At 44.8% G+C, this 22787-nt stretch overlaps 1 protein-coding gene across 3 annotated transcripts; it reads right to left on the minus strand.

The window, feature by feature from the left end:
• Nucleotides 1–5874: 5874 nt before the first annotated feature.
• On the minus strand, nt 5875–18126 carry TAL2 (TAL bHLH transcription factor 2). Of its 3 annotated transcripts, none has more exons than XM_069776057.1 (2): nt 10594–10796; nt 5875–9419 (listed from the first exon to the last, which is right to left on the minus strand). In XM_069776057.1, exon 2 carries the CDS (start codon nt 9407–9409, stop codon nt 9056–9058), a length of 354 nt encoding a protein of 117 aa, XP_069632158.1. In that variant the 5' UTR covers nt 9410–9419; nt 10594–10796; the 3' UTR covers nt 5875–9055. The 3 variants fall into 3 exon arrangements, with proteins under 3 accessions (XP_069632158.1, XP_069632157.1, XP_009911090.1); XM_069776056.1 differs by lacking the exon at nt 10594–10796 and adding an exon at nt 9914–10222; XM_009912788.2 differs by lacking the exon at nt 10594–10796 and adding an exon at nt 17972–18126 and having other exon boundaries at nt 5876–9419.
• Between the last annotated feature and the right edge of the window lie 4661 nt (nt 18127–22787).

Below are 22787 nucleotides of genomic sequence, written 5' to 3' on the forward strand. Positions count from 1 at the left end.
CTGCAAGCAGGTTGAGGGAGATGGTCTGTCCCCTCTGTTCAGCACTGGTGAGGTCACATCTGGAGTGCTGTGTCCAGTTCTGGGCTTCCCAGTACAAGAGACATGGACTTACTGGAGCGAGTCCAGTGGAGGGCCACAGGGATGATTAAAGGACTGGAACATCTTTCATAGAAAGAGAGGCTGAGAGAGATGGGACTGCTTGGCCTGGAGAAGAGATGGTTGAAGGGAGGCTTCTCAATATGTACCAATATAAGTTGGGAGGGAATGACATATAAGGAGTCAGACTCTTCTCAGTGGTGCCCACTGACCAGACAAGAGGCAATGGACACAAATTGAAAAGCATGAAAATCCACCTGAACACAAGAAAAATCTTTTTCAATATGAGGGTGGTCAAACACAGGAATGGGTTTCCCAAAGAGGTTGTGGACTCTGTCGGTGGAGATACTCAAAATTTGACTGGGCATAGTTCCAGGCAGCCAGCTCTAGGTGATATGGCTTGAGCAGGGGGATTGGACCAGTTGATCCCAGGAGGTCCCTGCCAATGCAAACAAATCTGTGATGCCAAAACTCTACCATAGGGTTGCTTTAATCTTGAAAACAAATTTTTCCATACCCTTTATATGTTTTCTCTCAGGACTGTTTCCTGACCAGTTTCAGCTGTAGCAAAGGTAATGTTGGTAAAACCAAGCTGGGGACACTGTCAGCTCCTGCAGAGAGGGGTGTCCATATTTAGAGTTGTAAGTGTGTATCTGCAAAGTCACTGCCAATTATTCAATAAATTTCAAGTGCAGCATCAGTCTAGTTGGACAGATGAGGTTGTATGTGCTCAGAAGCTGTCTAGTGCCATAGCTACCATGCAATGAACAATTTGTGGACCATACTTCAGCTACTAGATTCTGGGAAGGATTAGTTAAGGAGAAAGAAAAGCAACATTCAACAGGAAACAGACTTCTCATTGTGCCCCTTCATTGTATATTCTCCATGCTGCCTTTGCTGATCAGTAGCACAGGCCAGTTTGGGACACTCTAAATTGTGAAGAGCAGGAAAGGGTTACCCGGAGTGTGCTTTGTTTGGCAATACAGACAGCTTTTTTTGTTAACTGACTTGAACCCATTGTCTATGTCCCCCGCACCCCCCTCCTGTCCTCAGCATCCTCATCCCCACCCCAGCTCACCCTCTGCAGATCCCCTTACAGTCTTTGGGTTCATGAAGTACAAATTAGCATAATCAGATTAGCTGCATGGGGTTGTTCAGCATGGAGCTGAAAAGGAAGAAAAAGAAAAAGTGGTTCACAAAGAGAAGCCCTGAGGAGGGCAGAAGGGGGTGGTATTGCTGTTGTGCTGTGGTGCTGAAAACTTGCACCTGCATAGCAAGCAGATCCTCTTCTTACTAAGGACTCTTAGATGGTATTAAAGCATGGGAGTTAATTGGGGGGGCGGGTAAGGAGGCAGAGAAAGGTTGACAGGAGAGCTGGGATGGAGAGGAGAGAGTGAGAGAGAAGAGAGGGGAGGAGAGGACAGGAGAGGGGATACTCTATTAATTGAATTATCTGGACTGGGAATGTATGGTTTGCTGACACTGGAAAACATTGTTTGATTCCTATTCATCATGGAGAGGAGCTCAACTTGGTAATCTGGCCTATCAAGATAAGAGTTTTAGAGTCTCTGCAGGAGACTGATAAGAAACATGGTAAGAAAAAAACCAAACTGGCTAGGGGCAGGGGGGGTGGGTTGTTTTGTTTTTTTCCTGGGCATTTTCTGTGGTGGACTTGCATTGCTAAGAGTAGTAAACAATCTTCTTGATTGCCTTAGTGCCTGCCCTAATTTTCACCTTTCTGCCCTTGCGGGGAGAAGAACCCTCCCAGAGGACTCAAGACCCAAATCCATAGCCACAGGTTTTAAAAGCAGCTAGGGGCTTTATATGCTTACATATTCAGGAACATGAGATGAAATGACTTGAAGGTGCCTGTTTTTAAAAAAATCTTCAGATACCTTCCAAGGCTGCTTCCACACTGCCAGCTCTTTCAGCTGAATTCCCTGACCAGTCATCCTCATCTTTCTGAGGTATCTTAAAAGCATGCATGAACAGACATTACAAGAAAACCACCCCAAAAAGCAGTCATGACAACCCTAAAATGTTTTAAGTTGAGCCCTCAAGATCAAGAGTCTTACTGACAGCCTTAGCCCTAGAATTTTTCAGTACTTCAGAGTCAGGATAAAAGCAAACATAAATGTCAGGATAAGTCAAGCTTTGAGGCAGTATTTATGACAAGCCCCTGACTAACTTGAACCTGCAGTTTTCAAGAAGCAATACTGTCTTTGGTTTGATTTACCTTAACAGCACATGGCAGAGAAGTGCTGGAAGTATTTAACTGATGAAGTTGTGATAAAAGGAAAGAAACTTTTTTTTTTACTATTATTTTAACAGTATTTTAATTTCTTTAGAAATAAGCAATTAACTTACAACTATATTGTTAAGGGAAAGTAACATATTTAGATAACTAAAAATGTATAATCAATGTTTGTCTGTATTGGTTCAGCAGCCTATACTCTTGGGAAACATTTGAAATTAATAAGGGCTACTATATCAGGGCTTTCAGAATTACCTAACTGGCAGTTTGACTTACTTGTTACATGGAACAGAAACAAGGTGGTGCTGTTCTGTTTTCTGTAGGTGATAGAGAAGTAATATAGAAAAAGTCTACCCTCCTACAACAAGAGTGGTGCCCGTCCAGGTGTGTCAGACATGGAAGAACCATCTTACATGCTTTCTCCCACTTTCACTGACAATTTGTCTTGTTTTCATTCCTGTCATTTTTCTTTTTCCTTAGTCTGAAAGAAGAATACTTTTGATGTTAAAGGTAAAATTTGTGTTTTCCCGTTGTATGTGACTTTAAGTGAACTTCAACACGGACTTCAAGGAGCTGATAAGGGTAAGATACATAGATAGAAAGACAGACAGACAGACAGACACACACACACATATATATATGTTTTCTAATCTGCTCAGCTACTCAGTTCAAAATTGACAGGTAAAATTATGCTGCTGAATTTCCCTGCCATGAATTTCTCCCCTCGCTTCCAAACCTGAGAGCTGGGGAACACCCATTTGCATTCCACATGTCTATGCAGAAATGTGGCCTTGGAGACCAGGCTGTCCTGTGCCAAACACAGTGGCTGGGCATGTTCACTAGACAGCCGCTCTTCTGTGCCTGAAAATTTAGGGAAAAATGTTTGTATCATAGCTCAGGAGGAAGAGCCAGAGCGGGCAGCTCCCTTCAGCATTGAGTTATTTCAGTTCCCATTCAAGTGGTGGGAAAGTTTCCCACCCAAGTGGGCTGTGCCAGCACCAAGCACTTCTGGCAAGACCAATCTGCCAGGTTTACTCGCTCTGTTGGGAACTCTCAACTGGCAACAGACTTTTTGCCATTCAGTCCCATAGAGATCACAGCAGAGGCTCTTAGCAGGCCAAGATACTTCCTTCTGAAACACCTTTTAACCTACAGGCAGTAAAACAGGCAGTAAAACTGGCCTGAACTTCTGTGGTTAGCTAGGTCTAATAGCCTCCACTCAAGGTGCTTTCAGGCATTGTAGTTTCCTCTTGAGAGTGTTCAGGTCTTTCCAGTAAGTGTAAAGCTTTTTAAAGCTTGAATTTAATACTATGTGGTCTTGAGTTGGAGGAATCTGTAGGTTATGTTTTGGCTGGTTGTACATCTATGTATCAGAGCACAGTAATTCTGCTGTGATTTGAAGGGAGATTTAATATTGGCTGCTCTTAGCCTTTCTCAGCTCCAGGACTGAGCACTGCTGTCTACCAGGGTTTGCCAAATACAGTCACCAAGAGAAAATCAATGCTAAATGTTGTCTACAGCCAGGGTTGAAGGCAGAACACCTCCCTGGAGAGTTGCTGACTGTGAGTCATCATCCTTTAGCTTTCCATTAAGGTTTTAGGCTACCTAAGAAGGAGTCTGTCTTTCAAGGTGCAGAGTAGGGAATTTCAAAGAAAGTGAGGGATCTTCCCCATGTCTGAGTCACTTCTATGCTATTTTGTGGCATTGAGTCTCAGCAGGGATGTACCCACAGAAAGGTTGGTTGCTCTTTTTGGCTCTCAGTGCCTGGGGGATCTCTTTTCCAAAAGACACTCCCAGAAGAGGATCTCAGTTCTCTTGATTGCAGGGTCCTTAGTTGTGCACTGTTGGGTTTGCAATCAGTGTCAATGAAACAAACCATGAGGGATGGGATGTGCGTTCGTTTGCACACATGGGGAGGGGGTGGGGGGAGAATACAATGGGATGAGACTAACTCTTTTTCTTATAGAGAAGAGCTGGACCAACTCATAGTGCAATGGAAATGCTACCCATAGATTACAGACAGACAGTAATGAATCAACCAGGTAGATAGATACATGTATCAACCAGATACAGGGCAATCTCTACCTTCTGTAACACAAATACTTGTTTGAGCTGCTTCCTCCACCCACCTTCTCCCTTCTGATTCTCTCAGCACCTGCTGTATTAAAAATACAATTACACCCCTGAAAAGTAACAGATTTAGACTCTGTCACTTTGTCAATGACCTTTAGATTTAAGACTAGCTCCCAAGTGACCCCTGCCCCACAGGCCAGTAGTTAAGTCACCCATTCTCTCCACCTCCTTTCATCACCCAGCCTTCAAACAACAAAAGTCAGATCTGCCTTGCTCACACTACTTTAGCCATGGTCACTGCATATCATTCCCTAGCAGCAAATAAATTTGTGGGAGCCAGTTAGATACTGGAAGATAAATTACTAAATGGTTCATGAATCATATGTCTCTGAAACACATTGGTCCTGCAGCTTCCTCTTCTTGCTCAGAGCAAGATGCTAGGATGGATCTTAGTGTCCTAAAACAACTCTGTTTTGCCGTTTAGTCTGGCTGGCTCAGGAATTCTGTGAGTCTTCCTCTGCTATGCTCATTGTACCCTCCTCCTCCCTGATTTAGACTCAGTATAACTAAGAAGGCTGCTGAGAACATGCCTCACCATGTAACTTTGCATCATGCCTTTTTGTATTGGGAGATACTAAAGGTGCTTCTAGAAGATACCACCTCAGCTGGTCTTCCTTGCAATATTGGCAGCCATAGCCTCACCAAAAAAATTATAAAAGGAAAAAAAAGTGCTATTCACACAACTCTGTTTAGCACTGCTAGTTACAACCAGGAGACTCAGGGGCCTTAAGACTAGGGACTTTTTTTGCCACTGCTGCAACATACATGAGACATTTTCAGCCAGCTCCAAATGACTTGGTACATCTCCATACCACAGGTCCCATTATCTCACAGCACAGCACCATGTTAACATGGCTATACTGTGCCCACTTCCAGAGAAGGCATTGCCACATGATCCTGAGCATACTAACTAATTTGGCATTACTGCTGTAAGCAGAGGGTCCTATCTGAGGTGGCATTGCCTTGCTTAGGATAGATACGTATTATGAACCTCACGTTTGCTGATTTCATGACTTTTATATATAATCTCTTGAGACAATACCTTTTTCAGGCACATACTGTGTAGAAATCCCTCTCTTGGTGTACCACAGAGCACTGTGAGGGCTCTGAGACATACAGTTAAGCATGAAACTGAAACTGGCCCTGTGTCCCAGTAATTTCCCATCTTTTTCCTCACAACTTCTGCATCTGTCATCCTAGTGCTTCTTCTCCCACTCCCCGCCTCATATTCAATTGGAGATTAGATTGTTCTCACTAGGTGTTAGCCCGAAAGAACAGCTTTACATCCTAAGCTCCCCTCAACTTTGGATGAGTTTTCACATCTGAACCTGGACATCAGTCTGAATATGTAGGCTATGCCTATGTGAACATCTCCACATAACGATAGACTCAAATCAGAGTCCAAATTAATTCTTTAGGGTGACTTTTGCTTTTTAAAATGGAGTTGGTTAAAATCTTTTGAATTGTGAATATTTGGAAGACAAACACAACAGTGTTGCACAATGAAATTTTATTTACTTTTTCAAGAGCTGGTCAAAATCTTCTTAGCATGTAGATTAAAATACAATTCAACCAAAAAGTGTAAGAAATTGTAATAAACAAAGAATTCCTGTCATTCTTCATCATCTGATAATGTTGTTTCTAACATCAAGACTCGGGCGTAAATGCTGAACAGTAGACCAATTACTGGAAATTACATTGTAATGTTTTTCGTATCCTCTACCAAATGGCATGCAAATGTAAAATGAAATTTTATAGAAGTTTAAAAAGACAAAGATTTATTGCTTAAATAATTTATTTTTAATATATTAGATGTTAAATAACATCACATAGCACAAAATGTGGTCAGTTACACCATATTTGTTCATGACCATACAGATAAGAAATCCACAAAATACGAAGAGGAAACTTGGAAGAAAAAGTAGAGTCTTTGGTAGATAGATCTAGTGAAATACATGCTGAACATGAGAGTAGGGAGATCCTAAATGGAAAGGAGAACAAAGAAAGTGCTGATATGAACCAAAGCAGTAACAAGAAGAGAAGCTTTTTAGGGTAGAAAATATAACAAGCATGTTACATTACAAAATTGCCAGGTTTTCTTACCCATTCCCTGGACAATAACTCTGCTCACAAAATGTTTTGTCTTGCCTTGGTGACATGTTTCCTAGGATAGCAAGTGGCTGATAGAAAAAATAGCACCACCACACTTTACCAGTAAGTGCTCTGATTTACTTGGACTAATTTATCCTGCTGTAACTCCCAGCAAGTCAACAGAAATCTAGGAGGAGGACTTGGCTCATTACCTTTGAAGCACTGTGCAGAAGAGACTGTGACTCCATTCAGTAACATTAAAGGGGGCAGAAGCAGGGAGAAAGCAGTACTGATTCCACGAACCATGCAAAAGTCTTGGTGTGTTTCCGCTGAGCTGGTCTCCAGTGCAGTCCTCAGCTCTGACAGCTCAGAAAAGCAGTAATAAGCAAACTGAAGATTAGCAGTGTTCGGAAAAAAAATGAAATCACCATGAACCCTTTAATTTTTTTTTTTTTTTCCCTTTTGGTCAAACTCTGTTCACTGGCGTGCCTGTACCTTACAGCACCAGCCCTGGATGGGGTAAGATGTGCTCCTGTCTGACCTTGGTCTTTGTCAATGCACAGGACAGCCCAGTACGTGCTCAGCAGGAGCCAGCCCTGGCTTCTTTGGTGCACCTGGTAGTTGGTGAGGCTTTAAAAGGCAGCTCAGCTTTGGGTGCCAAATCCCTTCATGCAGAAAGCCTGTACGTGTTACATGCACAAACTCTATCTCTGCTTCCTGAGGGAAGCTTATTGTCTCATGAATAAACAGAAACAGCTCAGGGACATGCCTTGGCACATGGGAGCTCCATTTCTTCACCAGTGGTGAATAGTTGTCTTTTCTAAGCATTGACATGTACCTCGGTCCACATGGAAGTCAAAAGGACCTGTGTCAGTGGGATCAGGATCTGATGAGGAAGCAGTTCTACTTAAACCTGGTGTCATTTTTTCTGTTGCTCTAGGCAGCTTTATAACTTGCATGAGCAGTCCAGACCTCCGCTGGCACAGGTTATAACTCAATCAGGAAATTAAATTGATTTGTGGGCAACAACCCACCTTCATGAAAACTCTTTTCATCCTCCTTATCATCTAAACACCTACAGCATGGTGGTTGGCATTGCTTACAGGGAACTGGCCCACTGAATCAAATGGGAAGACATTTACACCAATTTCTTTGTTGTTGCTCCATCAGCCCATTTGAAACAGTGTCCAGATGGAGGAACCTCAACTACAGCACTTGAAAGCGGGGAGTTTAAAGGCAGTCAGCATACACAGGCAGCATGCCCCTAGTCTTGACCATGGTCTTGGTACCCCACTTGAGGCAGATATCAATCCAACTTCACACAGCCTAGCATCACAGCACCAGGGTCTTACAGGTGACAGCAAGGATGTGTGCAGCTTGGTTCTGCCTCCCATGGCAGCAAAAGCAGGGCTGGTTCAGGAACTCAATTCCCAAGACCCATGATACACAGCGCTGTGCTGAAGGGGCACCATGGTGCACCCATAGTGCATGCCCAGCACCTTCTGCCAGGCCCTGACATGCTCCAGCTGCTTCTGCACCCTGGCACAGGAATGGGCACTGCTCACTGGCACTTCCATGAAGGTTTTCACAGTGCATCATGGAGGCTTTTCTCCTGGCACCTCCCTCCCAAAACAAGTCCTTCCCCATTACTGCAGCAGTTGAAGGGCAAAGACATTTAGCCACCAACTTGTTTGATGGGCTTTTAAGGCTGCTGGAGGGTAGCTGAACAGCTTCTTTTACATGCACACTGTGACTGCTACAGAGGAGGTTTGCTCTGCCTACTGAACACACTGAAACTCATCTATGCCTATGTCTTCTTTTATTTTAAATTAGCATTTCTGCTTTAACCTAATGTTCAAGTTTGTTTAATGCAGTTTGCTCTGACACTAGGGATCCCTCCAGTCTGATGGAGAAAGATGTAGCCAGCTTCAAGGGCTAGGACTTGTATTTTCAAAAAAAAGAATCAAGCCGGGAATAAGATTTACAAGCTCAAGAGTGAGTGCAGTTAGCCTCTGGAACCACTAGGGGAGGACTGTGGCAAATATCACACGTCTCCAAATCTTTCACTACTGAGGCCAGATGTCTGTCTTGGACAAATTTGTGGTGCAGTCATCATTCTTAAGCTCAGTAGTGTTTCCTTGAAATAGCATGGGAGAACAATCTCTTTCCCTACCAGAAACACTGGATGAATTTCTATGGCGTGATTTATGGAGGAGATCAGGGCAGAAGGCCCTTCTGGCTTGCACTCTGCTGTGACAGCAGTGAGTCATTCCCAGTTCCCAGGGGCTGCAAGTTCTCTGTCTGGTCTTCCAGGTTGTTGGCTGACCAAGGATTTCCTTTCCTATTAAATAAAAATGCATACCAAATAAACCAGTAATAAATATAAGTAAATAATCACAATACATAGAGGAGCAACCCACAGATTTTGCAAAAAGAGAGGGTCTATCAGACTAACACCAAGACTGCATGTCTCATTGTCTGCTAGGGAGATGATGTCTCTGACCAACACTCTACTATATTGCTGCTCATGCCAGGAGAGGACACACCACAGTTTTCAATCAGTGTCAGCTCCTCCATGCTTTGCAAGCATGGGCCTTGCTGGAAGAACCCCAGGATGCTGCCCCGTGCCACCACTGCCGTCTGCTGCAGGCCTGGCTCCCCCAGGACCTTGACGAGGAAGTTTATGTATCTCATAGCTAACCGGAGTGTCTCATTCTTGCTCAGTTTTTTGTCTGGCGGGTGGGTGGGGATGAGTTTCCTCAGCTTGGCAAAGGCGCTGTTGACATTTTGCTGCCTCCATCGCTCCCTGGTGTTGGTGAAGATCTTCCTTGTCATTCTCAAGGTGCTACAAAGCAAAGGCAATGGTGAGTGAATGCTTAATACCCCTGGCTTTCACGCAGACTGCTGCTATGGGGGCACTGTAACCTCTGGGCCAGTGGTGAGCACACAGTGGTGGTGCTATAATTTTTGCCCTCTGTGGCTGATGCCCTTATCCTGCATGTCCTGCACAGACATCCTGATCCTAATCCCTAATGTCATGTTCCCATTCATTATCATGATCTTTCTTAATTATTGCAGCTGCAACCAGATGCCAGAGTCCAGTAAGGACTTCACAAAGGAGTAAATGGAGTTTAATTTCCTCATACAACCATGTGGTGCTGCTACACACCCAGCTTCTCCAGGCTCCTGGGAGTTCCCCTGCAGCAGAATTCCCAATAGCCAAGGCATTAGTTGTCCCACTGGGCAGCATGAGGGACACCCAGACACTTTTTAGGGGGGAAGGTAGGGAGGCAGGCCCAGGGCAGAACACATCCATGCTTTCCCAACCCTAATTCTCACCTTCTTGGGGGCTGCTTCCAGCTGGCCCAAGCTTGGTGACTCATGGCTGGAGCTAAGCCAGGTGGACTTTCATCATGGGCCTTCAGTGAGCAGACAGCCAACACTACAGACACGTGTGATTATGGTTATTACAGGAGACTTCTCCAGGGAAGCAACAGTCTGGTTCCCTGCCCAGCCCACACTGACTGCTCACTGCTGGTGGCAGAGAGTCTGCAGTCTGATCCATTCAGGTTTCTGCTTTAGCCTCTGAGAGCTGCCAAAACTAAGCCACAAGTGCCATGAGTGCAGGCTGCAGAAGGAAAGTACGATTCCTACAAAACATGCAGGCATGCCAGCCAAAAGGTCTACATAGGTGTTACCTGTCCACCCTGCCTCACAGAGCTGACCAGCAAAGGGAACCCAGTGTCCAGAGCAGAGCTGGCAATAGAAGAATGCTGTACAAGGGGCACACAGTAATTTAAAATTACATTTGCCAGAAAGGTTGTCAAAAGATCTTGGGATTGCCTTAACCCTGCTCCCACCGCCACTGGAAAGAATCTTCCCTTCTTTCCCACAGCCCTGCGGGAGATATTCACTTCTCCATTTCTGAAGCTGTTCATTATGCCAATGGCACACAGACAGTTGGAGCGGGGAAAAATTATCCGCAGCCAAGAGACTAAAGGACAAATGTTTCCACTTACCCTCTTATGCATGTGAGAACCTCAGCTTTTTATATTCATTGGCAAACACATCCTTAGAGCAGTCCCACAGGAGACTGGGGAGCAGGGGGGATAGCACCCTTCACCCTCAGAAAGAGGAAACTTTGGCGTCACAGCCCAGCTGTGATCCCATGTCCATGTGAAGCAGCCTCATATCATGCAAGACACTCGGGGTTCACCAAAGTATGTAGTAATAGTCTGAGTGAATAAGGGAATCCCACTGTGACTCAGAAGTTAATTGGGGTGCACTGGCAGGGAGACAAGACATGACTGGCAGACAGAGAAGTTCCCTCCTAGCTCCTTCAAGTCCCAGCCCAGCACTGATTACAAATCACCAGGGAAACACAGTTACAGCATTGTAAATTATGTCAGAACCGTGTTCAGAGACCTCGGTCAGAGACGCAGCTAATACAGATGCGCCCATGCATACTATACATGGCTATGCTCATGCCACCCATACCTTGCAGGCTCCTCTTGGCCATAGCCTTTACAGAGCTAACACATTTCTATTTTGGTAGAAGTCTGAAATTACTGTCAGGCCCAGTTGTCTACTCTGCCTTTAGGGGACAAGAAAATTGTCTCATCAAAACGTCCTTGCTTCCTGAGATGCTCATTTAAAAAGGAAACCCTCATATTTCAGGTTCCTGAGAGTTTCTCATTTTTTTTGTAGAGTTAAATTGAGACCCATTGCTTGATCCGAATAGGGATTGTATCTCTCTTTTTCTTTTTTTGCTATTCTCCTACTCCATGTATTACTTTTGGCTTTTGCTATGGGAACAAATCTACTTGGTACTTTGCACCTATGTGAAACAGCTAGCATGTACCTTTTTGGCAAGAATGCTGCTGTATCAGTGGTACAGATTTTAAACACTGTCTTCCAGTGCTCCTCTGTACGGCAGCACATTCGCTCCCCAAGGCAAAACTTTTGCCTTTACAGTTTTATGCTTCCAAGCAGCTGCTTGGTTCCATGTGAAATTCAGAATGCCACCTGCTTCTCTCTCTCTCTTCCTCTCTCTCCCTCTCCCTCTCTCTCTCCTGTTTTTGGTGTGTGGGTTGTTTGGGGTTTTTTTAAGACAAATTTAACTGTACAAAGGCAATTATTTTTTATAGCATAGGGAAAGTTATTTGGGCTTCCTTATTTCTTCTAATGGGTTGGGCGGATTATATTTTGCCAGGCCTTTCAGTCTCTGCACTGTAATTCTGGTATGTGGGTCTGGGTTTGCTGGATGACTGTTTATATCTCAGCTACAAATACCAACAGAGGGTCTGCTCCCCTGCTGCAGACAGTCCCCAGCACAGCACTCCAGCAAAGCAGGTTAACATCCGGCCCTGGTGCTGTGAACATGTCATCTTGTCCTGTTAGCAGTGTTATTAGTGGAAAAATAACCCCAGCCTACTCATTCACACCACACTTTCTTTGTCTCTCTTCTCTTGCCTTTGCAAAAGACAATACTATGTCTATGGTCACAAGACTTGTAAGCAAACAGATGCCTTTGTGAGGCCAGCTCCTGCTTTACACTTTAAAAATGTGTGTTTGTATTTCTGAGATTTATTCAAGATCAGCAAACAGTGGCTCTTTCCCTCCCCCAGTGCCTCCTCTTGCACTAATAGCTCTACAGAAAGCTTCATTTCAGGTGTAATCTACCTCTGTACACCTCTCCATCTTAAATTCCTCTCTCCTTTTTCCCTTTACTGGTGCAGGTTTCCTGTTGTTGTGCTCAGAGTTTCAGCTAGAAACCTAAGAGAAAAACAAGCGTGGTCCAATTCTGCAGTAATTGTAATGTTTCAGCACAGCTTCTTTTCTTGTATGGTCCCCTACACATCCCTCGAGTTCTCTGTAACCACAGCACCTTCCAGTGTAAAATGCAGCCAGTTTACTACAAGGGATCTGATTTCCATTCCTTTTGTCTCATTCCATTCCTCCTCTTCCCTCCTTCTCTCCAGGCCTCCCCACCAAGCTTGGCTTTCAGTACGATATTACTCGCAGCTTCAGGTCTTCGCTAATGTTGCACATCTGAGTAATGTATTCTTTAGCTTTCTCTGGTGCACTGTATAAAATATATATTGTCTAGTGGCTGCATGCGGCTTATATCCCACTGGTCCCTTTTAAATTTGTGCAGAAATCACCTGTTTGTACGTATCATGGACAGACAAATTGCATTAACCTGCAAGCCTGGATTCTGTGCTTTCTGGTCACCTTCCCTAACCACAGGTTAACAGCCCCACATTTAGCTGACAATAAAGAAACTCAGGAAGACAGCAGCTTAAATTCAAGAGGATTAATTCTGCTCTTAGGAAGGTAAATCTGGAAGGTTACACCATTTTCACTGGGTGAATTACTTTGAAGGGCAAAATGTTGCCACTGAGGACAGGATTTAACTCAGATCAAGAAGACATGTCCAGAGGTAGTAGGTAAGTGCAGTTTCATGAGCTAAGATCCACATCTGCAGTGTGTAAAGAGAACTGTGCAAAGAAATCTCAGCCCGGCAGTGAATCTGCTCCAACAGCCAGAAAGAGAAAAAACAAAACACCACCACCTACCAAACAGATAACTGAAGCTCTTTCCAGTCCCCTGCCTACCTCTCTGGAAAATATAAAAATAAGGTGGGGTGTGGGGTGTGTGTGGAATACTGGCTGTCATTAATGCAGCAGCAAGTGTCACCAGACAAAAGACTAAACAATAGAAAAGATGAAGATCTCTCCCTCGGTAGCAGCAGTTCTCACAGCCTCTCTATGCAAAAGCCATTCAGGCAATTCAGGCAGCAGCAGCAGAGCAGTTTAGGCACAAAACACCATCTCTGCTAGGGCATTCCCTGGCAAATGGCCCCTGAGCCAGCAGTTAATGTCTTTGGGCTGGCAGGGGACTCGCCAGGAGCCCAGCACTCCGTCATAATTAGTGGGTTGCTATTAAATAAAGATCTTGGATGAGAAAGTTCCTCCCTCAAGTTATACCTTTGACCTCAGTGAAGTTAAATCCATGTTGAAACTGGCCACTGGAGACCTACTCCAGCAAATCTTAATCAGACAGCAGATGCCTGCTGCCAGCAAGAATTGGAGTGCTTCTAGGAAACCTGCAGTGCCACACCGTTACTCCATAGGGGAAACCCAGCGCCTGCTAAAATTGGTTATTTATTTAACACATTGCATTGGATTTTGTGAAGTCCCCTCAGCCCTTAAGTAAATGGCAACAGAAGAGCAGATGGTGCCTGTTTGCTGTATCAGGCAGGTGCTTGTGAGCCTGACCTACCCAAGGGAGCAAAGATTCCCCAGCTATCACTCCTTGCTGCTGTGTTTTGTTCACTTTGCATCAGTGTGATCTGGAGAAGAGGAGAAGGAGGAAGCTCATTGTTTCCTTCTTCAGTTTCATACAAGCCTTGGAGCATGGGACTCAGCTCTGTGCAGAGGGGAAGATTGAGCATGGCTGTCACAAGACATTACACTGCCTATCCATAACGCATGACTTTTTTTCCTCACCCTCTACAAGGAATAAGCTCAAACTCTTTGCAGCTGAACCATGCTCTGTTTGCCGCATGGCTGCTTGGATTGCAAGGTCTTCCTTTGGGTTGGGAGGGGAAGGAAGAGGAGAGGAGACAATGCATTGCAGCTTCACAGCTTGGAAAAGGAGCAGCGCACCTCTAAGTACACCTCCCGGCTTTCCTCAGCCCCCTCTCTCCATCGCTGCCTCCCCTTATCTCGGCACTATACCCCTCCCCAAGTGCCTCCCACCTGAAATCCCACAGGTAGACTGGTCAACAAGGACACAGAGAGAGAGCACAGTGCAGTCAGCCAAACAAACACTGGGCTGGCAATCAGGGAATTGAACTTCTGTCCTCATTCTGCTGTTCCTTTGCCTCAGGCAAATTCCTTTTTTTTTTCCTTTCCTGCATCTCTGTGTCCCTGCTGCCTGTAATTAGTCTGTCTCAGCTGCCAGGTTTGTGGAAAGGAAAGAAAGCATTTTTGTGTGTGTGTGTTAGAGCAGCCACCAGCACACAGTGGCCCAGCCTTGCTCGGCATTGGTAGGTGCTGTGTTTGTGTAATGAAAGACAAGTTCTCGCAGGGCAATTCCTAACACCAGCAGTGAACTTCATTTTGTTTCAAATAAGATGTGGGAAGAGGAGTTACTTCAGGAGTAAACAAGGGCTCCTTCACTGCCTCATGCCTCTGTTGGGAGTGTTATCTGACAATCATGCCACAATACAAAGTACAGCAGAGCAGCAAAAATGCTGTAAAAACCAGTCAGCACTGACAGAGTGATTTACCTTTTTTAGAGTCTGTAAATCTGGGACAAAACGTACATAGTGGAATGTCTACTTCTGGGAGCCCTCCTGTCTAAGAGCAGCATTTACAGAAACACAGCTACACTGTGCTCTCATTGAACCTTTAGAAAAAGGAAATTGCTGGAGTCTTCAAAAGCAACTGTGCAAAAGTCTTAAGCTTAAGTCAGCCTTCATGTTTGGGGATACTGGTCTATATGTGATCACAGTTTCAAAAGGCAAGTTTTTCACCTGACCCAGTGTTGCCTCTGGGTTGCTTAGCTTTGTTATCCGAATGCCTTCCTAGAGGGTGCAGTATCTTCAGTGGGGGAGAGAGCTCACAACTTTCTGAAAAATCAGCCTAGCCTGCAGACTTCATAACCTGGACACCCTGGCATCGTGTTCCCTAAGGCTGTCTCAGGAAAGGTAGGTCTGTAAAGCAATGGACTACCACCCAGCAGGCATTTGGGAGAGCAGAAAATATGTCGTTAAGAACTTACCAATAGTCATGAAGAGGTTTACTCTGCACATGGGAGTGGTTTTGTTTTTTTCCTGTGGGTCCCCTCTTGTCAATGCTTTTTATGTTCCTTTGCAGTAAAGTCTATACCACAGCTCTGTGCAAAACAAAGAGCCCACTCATGGGCTGCAACAGCTTTTGCTAAACAGACGTCTAGTGTATTGGCATGGATATGACAGCTTGCAAAGCTGAGGAAGGAACACTCTGCCAGAAGGTTTAGCCTTTATTTGCTAAACTTGCATTTGTGTTATTTTCTGTTCAAGAAGATCTGAGGGTCTTTCATGGTAAAGTACTTCTCTGTCCTCCTGGTCCCTTCTCCAGTAAGGCCCTCTTGTGTCAAAGGCTGAACTACAGTTCCAGTGGGTTTCCTTTAAAAACAGTCTCTGCCAAATTCACTTCCCAAATACTACATACAGACACTATCCCTGTGCTTCGGGGTTAACACAGAGAAGAAAAACAGGTTGGTGGTCTTCCAGGAGTTCTTCCGGGACTCATTTTTTTCCAGACCCAGTGTGCAGAACCCTGTTCTACACAGATATTTGCTCCCAGCTCGTTACAGTACTCATTCCTGTATACCTCTCTCTGCACCTGCCACTATGAGGCAGTGAGGTAGCTGTTAATAGCAGAAACACGTCCTTTTGCTTTAACTTCTTGCTTTGCCTGCATATGTGGGAAAGTCCACATCCTCCTTACTGAAAGTCTGTTATGTAAAGAAGGAGGGAGGACCAGATGCTGCATGTCTTAACAACTCAGCAAAGAGTGGTCTGCAGCAGCTGACGCTGTTATGGGAGTTGTTAGGAGCAGAGAAGGGAAAATCCAGTGCCGTAAGGGACATTTGCATGAGGGGAATGTAGATCTTGTGCTGTTTGGATATAACCCCCAGAGAATATTTGCTTTTGCATTTTATGCAGGTCTGCTCTGAGGCTGATAGCAAATGCGTCTGTGACTTCAGCAAAAGCAAAACTGAAAGTTTGACAGCATCATGATAGTGGCATCCGGTGACCTGTCTTCCTACCAAACACAGGTTAAAACCAGTCTGCTGACCACCATGGCATCACCCCAGGAATTAATTGGGTCTGCTGTGTGTAAGACTAGAAGTCACCATAAGCATGGAGAAACATAACCACCACAGCAAATTGTAACTTCCAAAAGTGTGATAAAAACCACTGCAAGACAAGGACCATAGTCCTGTTTTCCCATAAATGTCATGCTGCTCTGTGGGGCTATGCCTGATAGAAAGATCAGTATGAAGATCATTCCTGCCTTAGCCACAGTCTTGTGGGCACCTGCATTTAGTCACCAAGCCTCCTACCTGGTATGCTGACTCACTTAATTTCTTGGATCAGCTGCTTCTTTCACAACTACTTTGATGATTTATATAAACAGGCAGTAAAAAAAAGCTGCATTTATTTTAGGGGTTTTTTTGGAAACTATATAGAAATGTATGGTGAAAAAGGTTCTAAAAATCAAATATCATCCTACACTGTTATATGGAAATCAGGAAGGATAGAGACAGCTACTTCAGAAAAATGTTTGGTTTATTGTTTATTAACTTTCTCAGGCAAATTCAGCTTTATGCAGAAGGCTACCACTGGAAATCTAAACATGTTCTAGATTGGCAGTTTCAAAAGTATTTTTACAAATCTGAGAGTTATTAATATTTACCAGCAGAAGTGAAATTAATAAAATTGCTAAGCTTTTCCTCTCAAGTGAACTATTGAACTGAGCAAAATTGAAATGCCTACATATTTTACATATGCATCAGCTGTATGACAGATGACCAATAAAGTAGTGGGGATATTTTTAAATATGTGAGGAATGGAATTTAAAACTATTTCTTTATACCTTTACCTGCTGACACTGTCATAGGATTTCCACATAGCCTAGTGCATAAGCATGCAGTAAAGTTTAATGAATGCATGGTTATCTATGCTTTTGCAAATAATTTGTTTTAAATATCAAATACCATTGGAGAATTCTGTTAAGTTTTATTTCTAAACTCAGAGAGTCTATGATGCTCTGTGCAATCGTTTTGCACCAGTGCAATAATTCTGATTTACAGTACTTTGCAGTGGTATAAATGAGTTTGTCTAGTGTGTAATTATACAGTTATGATGTAAAAAAATCTAGGAATAGTAGGAACAGTGATTTTAAAATCACATTAGTTTGCTCCACATCTAAGCATCAACATTTCTTTCAAAAGTAGTAAAACCAATTAATAATTTCTCCTGGCATGAGGTCTGATCCACGGAGTCACTGTGGATACTAAGAATTTGAAAAGTCCAGGCACAAAAATAGGGCTACACGGTTACTTTGTTTGATTAAATGTAGCCACCTGTAAGTGGTCCTTTCTGTAACTATTCTCTTTGTCAGATCAGGTGCCTTACTTTTAACATTTTGGTGACAAGATTCAGAGGTGCCATGATAAGAAATAAAAATCCAGTGGATGTTAAAATGCTATGGCAGAAATTCCTTCCTTTAAGGATATTCCCTGCTCGGAGAGGAAACTTTGGCATTCCTAAGAAAGTTGCAAGATAAGCCCAAAAGAGGGGAGGCAACGCTGTAAAGAGAAGAGGCCATTGTCACTTACTTTTCTGGTCACGGGTTCTTGTGGCTCTTGAAACCTGGTCAGCAGGCACACGGACAGCAAAACCGGATGTTTCCTATTTTTCCTTCCCAACTGCTCTCGCAGTGCCTGGCTGCAGAACTCGCTCTTGCTGGAGTCAGCCTAGTGCTCATCCTGGCTGCCTCATTTATAGAGTAGCAGGTCCTTTGTCTGGCGCGTGTCACCACTAGTCCTAGCAATCCAGGGAGCTTGTTTTGCATCTCCCAGGAGATTCTCTCTATCCTGCCTTTTCTCTTCTTACCACATGCCTGATGCCCTTTTCTGGGGCTGATATGGGGCAGTGGCTGAGACTATACTTACTAGCCTTAGAGCAACTCTGGCACCAACTCTGCACTTTGTGGGAAAGGATGCAACTGGCTCATGGCAAGAATCTAATTTTTCTCTTTTTTTTATTTCTTGGGGGGGGGTGGTAATTTATTTAGTCAGCTCTGAGCTTGTAAATGTCTCCAGAGACAGAGATGCAGTACTCATTCAAAAGCCAGCTTTAAAATGACTCACTACTGTGGGACAGGCTGGTGTGTTTATTGTATTCCTAAGCAGGCGATTCCCTCTCTGCTCTGACAGTAAGTGCGGTGAGGTCGTGGGGGTGACCATGTGCTGACAAACTAATCCTGCACTACCTTTTCTGGTGAAAGCTCCCTTTCACTTCGAGTCCTGGCTAGCACCTTCAGCAGCCTGGAGGACAGGAGGACAGCTACAGCTGCTGCAGTCTCAGTGCTGCCCCAAGCCCTGCACTGGCCCTCTGCCTGAGTCCACATGGCAACAGGAGGCTGTGGATGTGAATTTACACATCTACCAGCTTGCCCTTCACTTCAGGGCCCATGCAGTGCACTAAGGTTAGGTTTAATTCATGCTTTTACAGCAAAGGTGAGCCAGCTCCATACCCCTGTGGCTAGGACGCAGGGTTGGTGAAACAGAGGCTTCTTTCCCCACTGCTGGGGTGGCCCCAAAACTTCCTCTCAGCTCAGGGACAACAGGCAAGCAAGCTGAATTCTGACCATCTGTGTCTATGACAGAGACTGATCCACTCAGCCTCCCCTCACCCTGGGTAACAACTCTCTTCATAAGTGAAACACTGGAACAGGTTGCCCAAGGGGATAGTAGATGCCCCATCCCTGGAAACATTCAAGGTCAGGTTGGACAGGACTCTGAGCAACCTGATCTAGCTGAAGATGTCCCTGATCATTGCAGAGGGGTTGGACTAGATGATCTTTGGAGGTCCCTTCCAACCCAAATTGTTCTATGATTCTATGAAAATAGTCACAAAATTGCCCCAGGCACAAGCCAACAAGGGCATAACCTTGTTACAAACATACAAAGCCTTTGGGACCTATATGACCTTGTCTGCACCTCCATCCACTTCTCCATTAGGTGCTGGGAGTTTTCCTTTGCTTGGAGTTAAGAATGAATAGGGAGAACAAGAGCAAGATACCTACTTATGCACTGGGAGCAACAGGATACTAAAAGGGAACAAGGGATAGGGAAGGAGAAGCCCCAGCTAATCACCCCACTGCAGTCATGGTACAGGAAAATGCCTGCATCCAGGATAAGGTAGCTTTAAGCACACTCCACCACTTTCCTCTGCCGAGCCCCAAGAAACCTCAGCTCTTACCCAGACCACCTCACCCAAAACAGCAAGCTGGCTAGGTAGAGCTCACTTACCAGGCTTTTAAGAGCACTACAAATGTTTCAGTTAACGCAATTGCCCCCATAAATATTAACAACCCAGCAGTGGAATGATGTGGTTGCTCTCCAGAGAGGGCGAGTAGTTCCCCACAGAGCTTGACTGAAGGTTCAGCCCTTTCACACGGTAAATTAACAGCGGCACTACAGCCTGAAAGCTGTGTCAACCGCTTCATTTAGCACAAGTGTTATGTTAACTAAAGGCCCTATTCCAGAGGGGCCTTTGGCCTCACAGAAGCCTAATTTCCATGTAATTTACATTGGAAAGTTGTGGAGTGCCCCTCCTCTCTGTTACTTCCTCCAACCCATTATTTACCCAAAATCTGCCCTGAGATGCTCCAGCCAGCACGCAATGGTAGGGAAGGGAGCTTGTCAGTCCAGAAAGGGGAGGGAGATGAAGCTCTTTGTCCCTAACTGCATGGATACTTCACTGCCCAGAGCTTTCAAAACCTGGCCAGATGAAGCACTATAAAATATACAGCCAGGAAAGTGTCTGTTCTTGCAGGGAGAGGGGTTGGATGGGCTGCTATTCATTCTCTTTCACGTATCCATACAAGAGAGATGGATCCTGCTCCTCTTGCTGTCAGATGCATGCCCTCTCCAGAAGCAGGCTCATGGCAAGAAACCTGCCTCACTGGGGAAACATGAGGAGAAAAAGGGACATCCTAGCACCCTCCCGTGTACTTCAGAAAAGCCAGCACCACATCTGTTTAGTGTTTCAGCCACATCTCAAGGTCTCCTTGTCTCCCTCTCATTGTACAAGGGAATTACTCCTCCTGAACATCTCTGTGGCAGCACAGCTGCAGCTGTGCAACCTGCAGCACCTGAGACATCCTCAGCTTCCCCTCATTCCCCTGCTCCCCACTGTGCCTTGGCACCCTGCAGCCCCAGCTTTTTTCCTCCTGTGAGAGGCCATGGCCACAAAGCTCTGCTTCTGCTGCAAGCACAGCAACACTTTTCCTGCACTGCTGGGACACGCTGTGACCCACTGTCAGGCCGTGGGCAAGAGGTCCCAGGTGTCAAGCTGGCGTTGGTGTCAAGTCATTGAGAATGCTGATGAGATGGCACAGGGATGCTGACTTTTACGCTAACCTTAAGGGTCTTTTCCATACTGTCAGATTGCTCCGAAGGGGTCAAACATGATGGTCTGCTTTACTGTCTCTTTATTAAGCTTCCTATTGAACTGTGATTACTTGGCACCGATGAACCACATCAGTCTCATTCACCTTCCTCTCCGTACTCAATAGTGACATGGCAGCAGGAGGAATACATTATCAATATATCCCTGCAGTCCTGGGATTACTTTTCCCTGGAGCAGTCCATAGTTGCCAGGATAGTATAGCTCAGCCAGGAGTAAGGAGAGGGGAACAAGAGCAGTGAAAGCAATATTGCACCCTGGGCATGCTCTTCCTCACAAAAATTTCTGCTAGGATCCATCCTGACAGTTTCCTTGGAGTCTGGTGCAATTCTTTACCAGCAATGGGTCTGGTTTTTAGCAGCCACCCATTATCAGTTCATGAAAAGTCAAGGGGAAACAGAATGTATTTTGTAACTTGCATTCTGCCTCCAAACTGCAGTTGGTATTAGCATATTTGCTGGTGGAGTGGCCACATTTTCCCTTCTCAGATACTTCTCTCAGAAAGTAGAGTTCCAGTGCCCTTACAGCACTGATGAGGAAAGGAGGGTGGGGAACACTGCATGTGCAGATGGGGTAACTAGGGACATACAACTGTTGTGTCTGCAGATGCAGAAACCACTGTTTTATTGCAGCAGTGCTGGCAGGCCCTTGCTGAAATGCAGACCCACTCTGCCAGGCAGGTACACATTCTTCCTAGAAGGGAGACATTCCTTGTCAAGTTTTATGAAACAAAAGCAGGGAGAGAAATGAAAATCTAGTCTCAGCCCTCTCATGGGTAAGAAGTGAGGCTGAAGAGGTGAACAGGTACTGACCCCCTCTGGAGGACACTGTCCTTCCCCATTTCTTCTATCATGCCCAGCAGGTACTCCCACCAGAAGCAGTCCTGAACTCACATTTAGTGCACTTGCTTTTTGAAGATCCATACTTCAGTCAGCTCATCAGCTTGCCTTAGCACTATAGATACGGGTAACAGTTAGACCTGGGTGAAGCAACAGACTGCCTGCATTGTCAGTCATTTATGCAACAGCATTTAGACATGTGTCTCTGCAAAGCAGAAGATGTGAGAGTTGGCCACTTTGAAGAAATCAAGAACATATGGGTGGTTGCAAAGTGTGAACATCCTCAAAACTGGGTTTCTTATGTCCCTTTTTGAAATTCAGCATGCCAGCATTTAAATTCCAGCTCCTGAAACATCCTAGGGGAGTAACCCTAGTTATTTCTCTTCCTAAAAGGAAGAAAAGTGGTTCCTGGCACATGTGACTGTGCAGTATGCAAGCAGGAGCAAAAGGCTTTATCCTGCTACTACACAGTTTCCAGGGCCAACAGAAGCTTTTCCAAGATAGAGTAATGGTCAGATGGAAAAAAAAAACATTTGTGTTTCACACTGGGCCAGACCTCAAACCCTGTCTTTCTCCAGAAAAATTCTTACTGCAGAAGAGCAGGAAATCAAAGAGAATCCTGCCTAAATATGGGAAGAGATGTCAGAAGATGGGCCTGGATTCAAATTATTTTTCCCCCTTTGTGGGGTAACCCCTTTCAGTCTGATGAAAGCAGCACGCAGTGATGGACAGAAAAAGGACAGCAAGAGGCTGCAAACACACAGCCACATTATCACTGTGAGTTCAGACCCATGCTCTACAGATGGGAACAATAAGAAGCAATTATACACATCTGGGCTCCTGCCCTTTAAAAAAAAAATTTAGATCAATAGATTTTGACTATAGCGAGCTGAAGGAGGCTCGTTGAGGTTCAGAACAGCAGCTGCATGCAGACTGCTGAAATATTAAACTTCCATCATCTGAAGCTTTTTGTAACATTTTGAATCTCTTATTAATGTTAACAAAACACTCACATCAGGGGGTGCTTTAAATTCTGGCCACACTCTTCAGCTTAATTCCAGAAGCCCAAAATCTTCTCCTTTTCAGTGCTGAAACTTGCTGATAGCCTTGAAGAAACTGT

The sequence above is a fragment of the Haliaeetus albicilla genome, chromosome Z (genome assembly GCF_947461875.1).
Source record: "Haliaeetus albicilla chromosome Z, bHalAlb1.1, whole genome shotgun sequence".
Taxonomy (NCBI): Eukaryota; Metazoa; Chordata; class Aves; order Accipitriformes; family Accipitridae; genus Haliaeetus; species Haliaeetus albicilla.

Coding starts and splice junctions, on each gene's coding strand:
- TAL2 (XM_069776056.1), bottom strand. CDS start 9,957: ATGAGTCACCAAGCTTGGGCCAGCTGGAAGCAGCCCCCAAGAAG. Junction 9,420..9,913: donor TGGAAGCAGCCCCCAAGAAG/GTGAGAATTAGG, acceptor TTTGCTTTGTAG/CACCTTGAGAATGACAAGGA.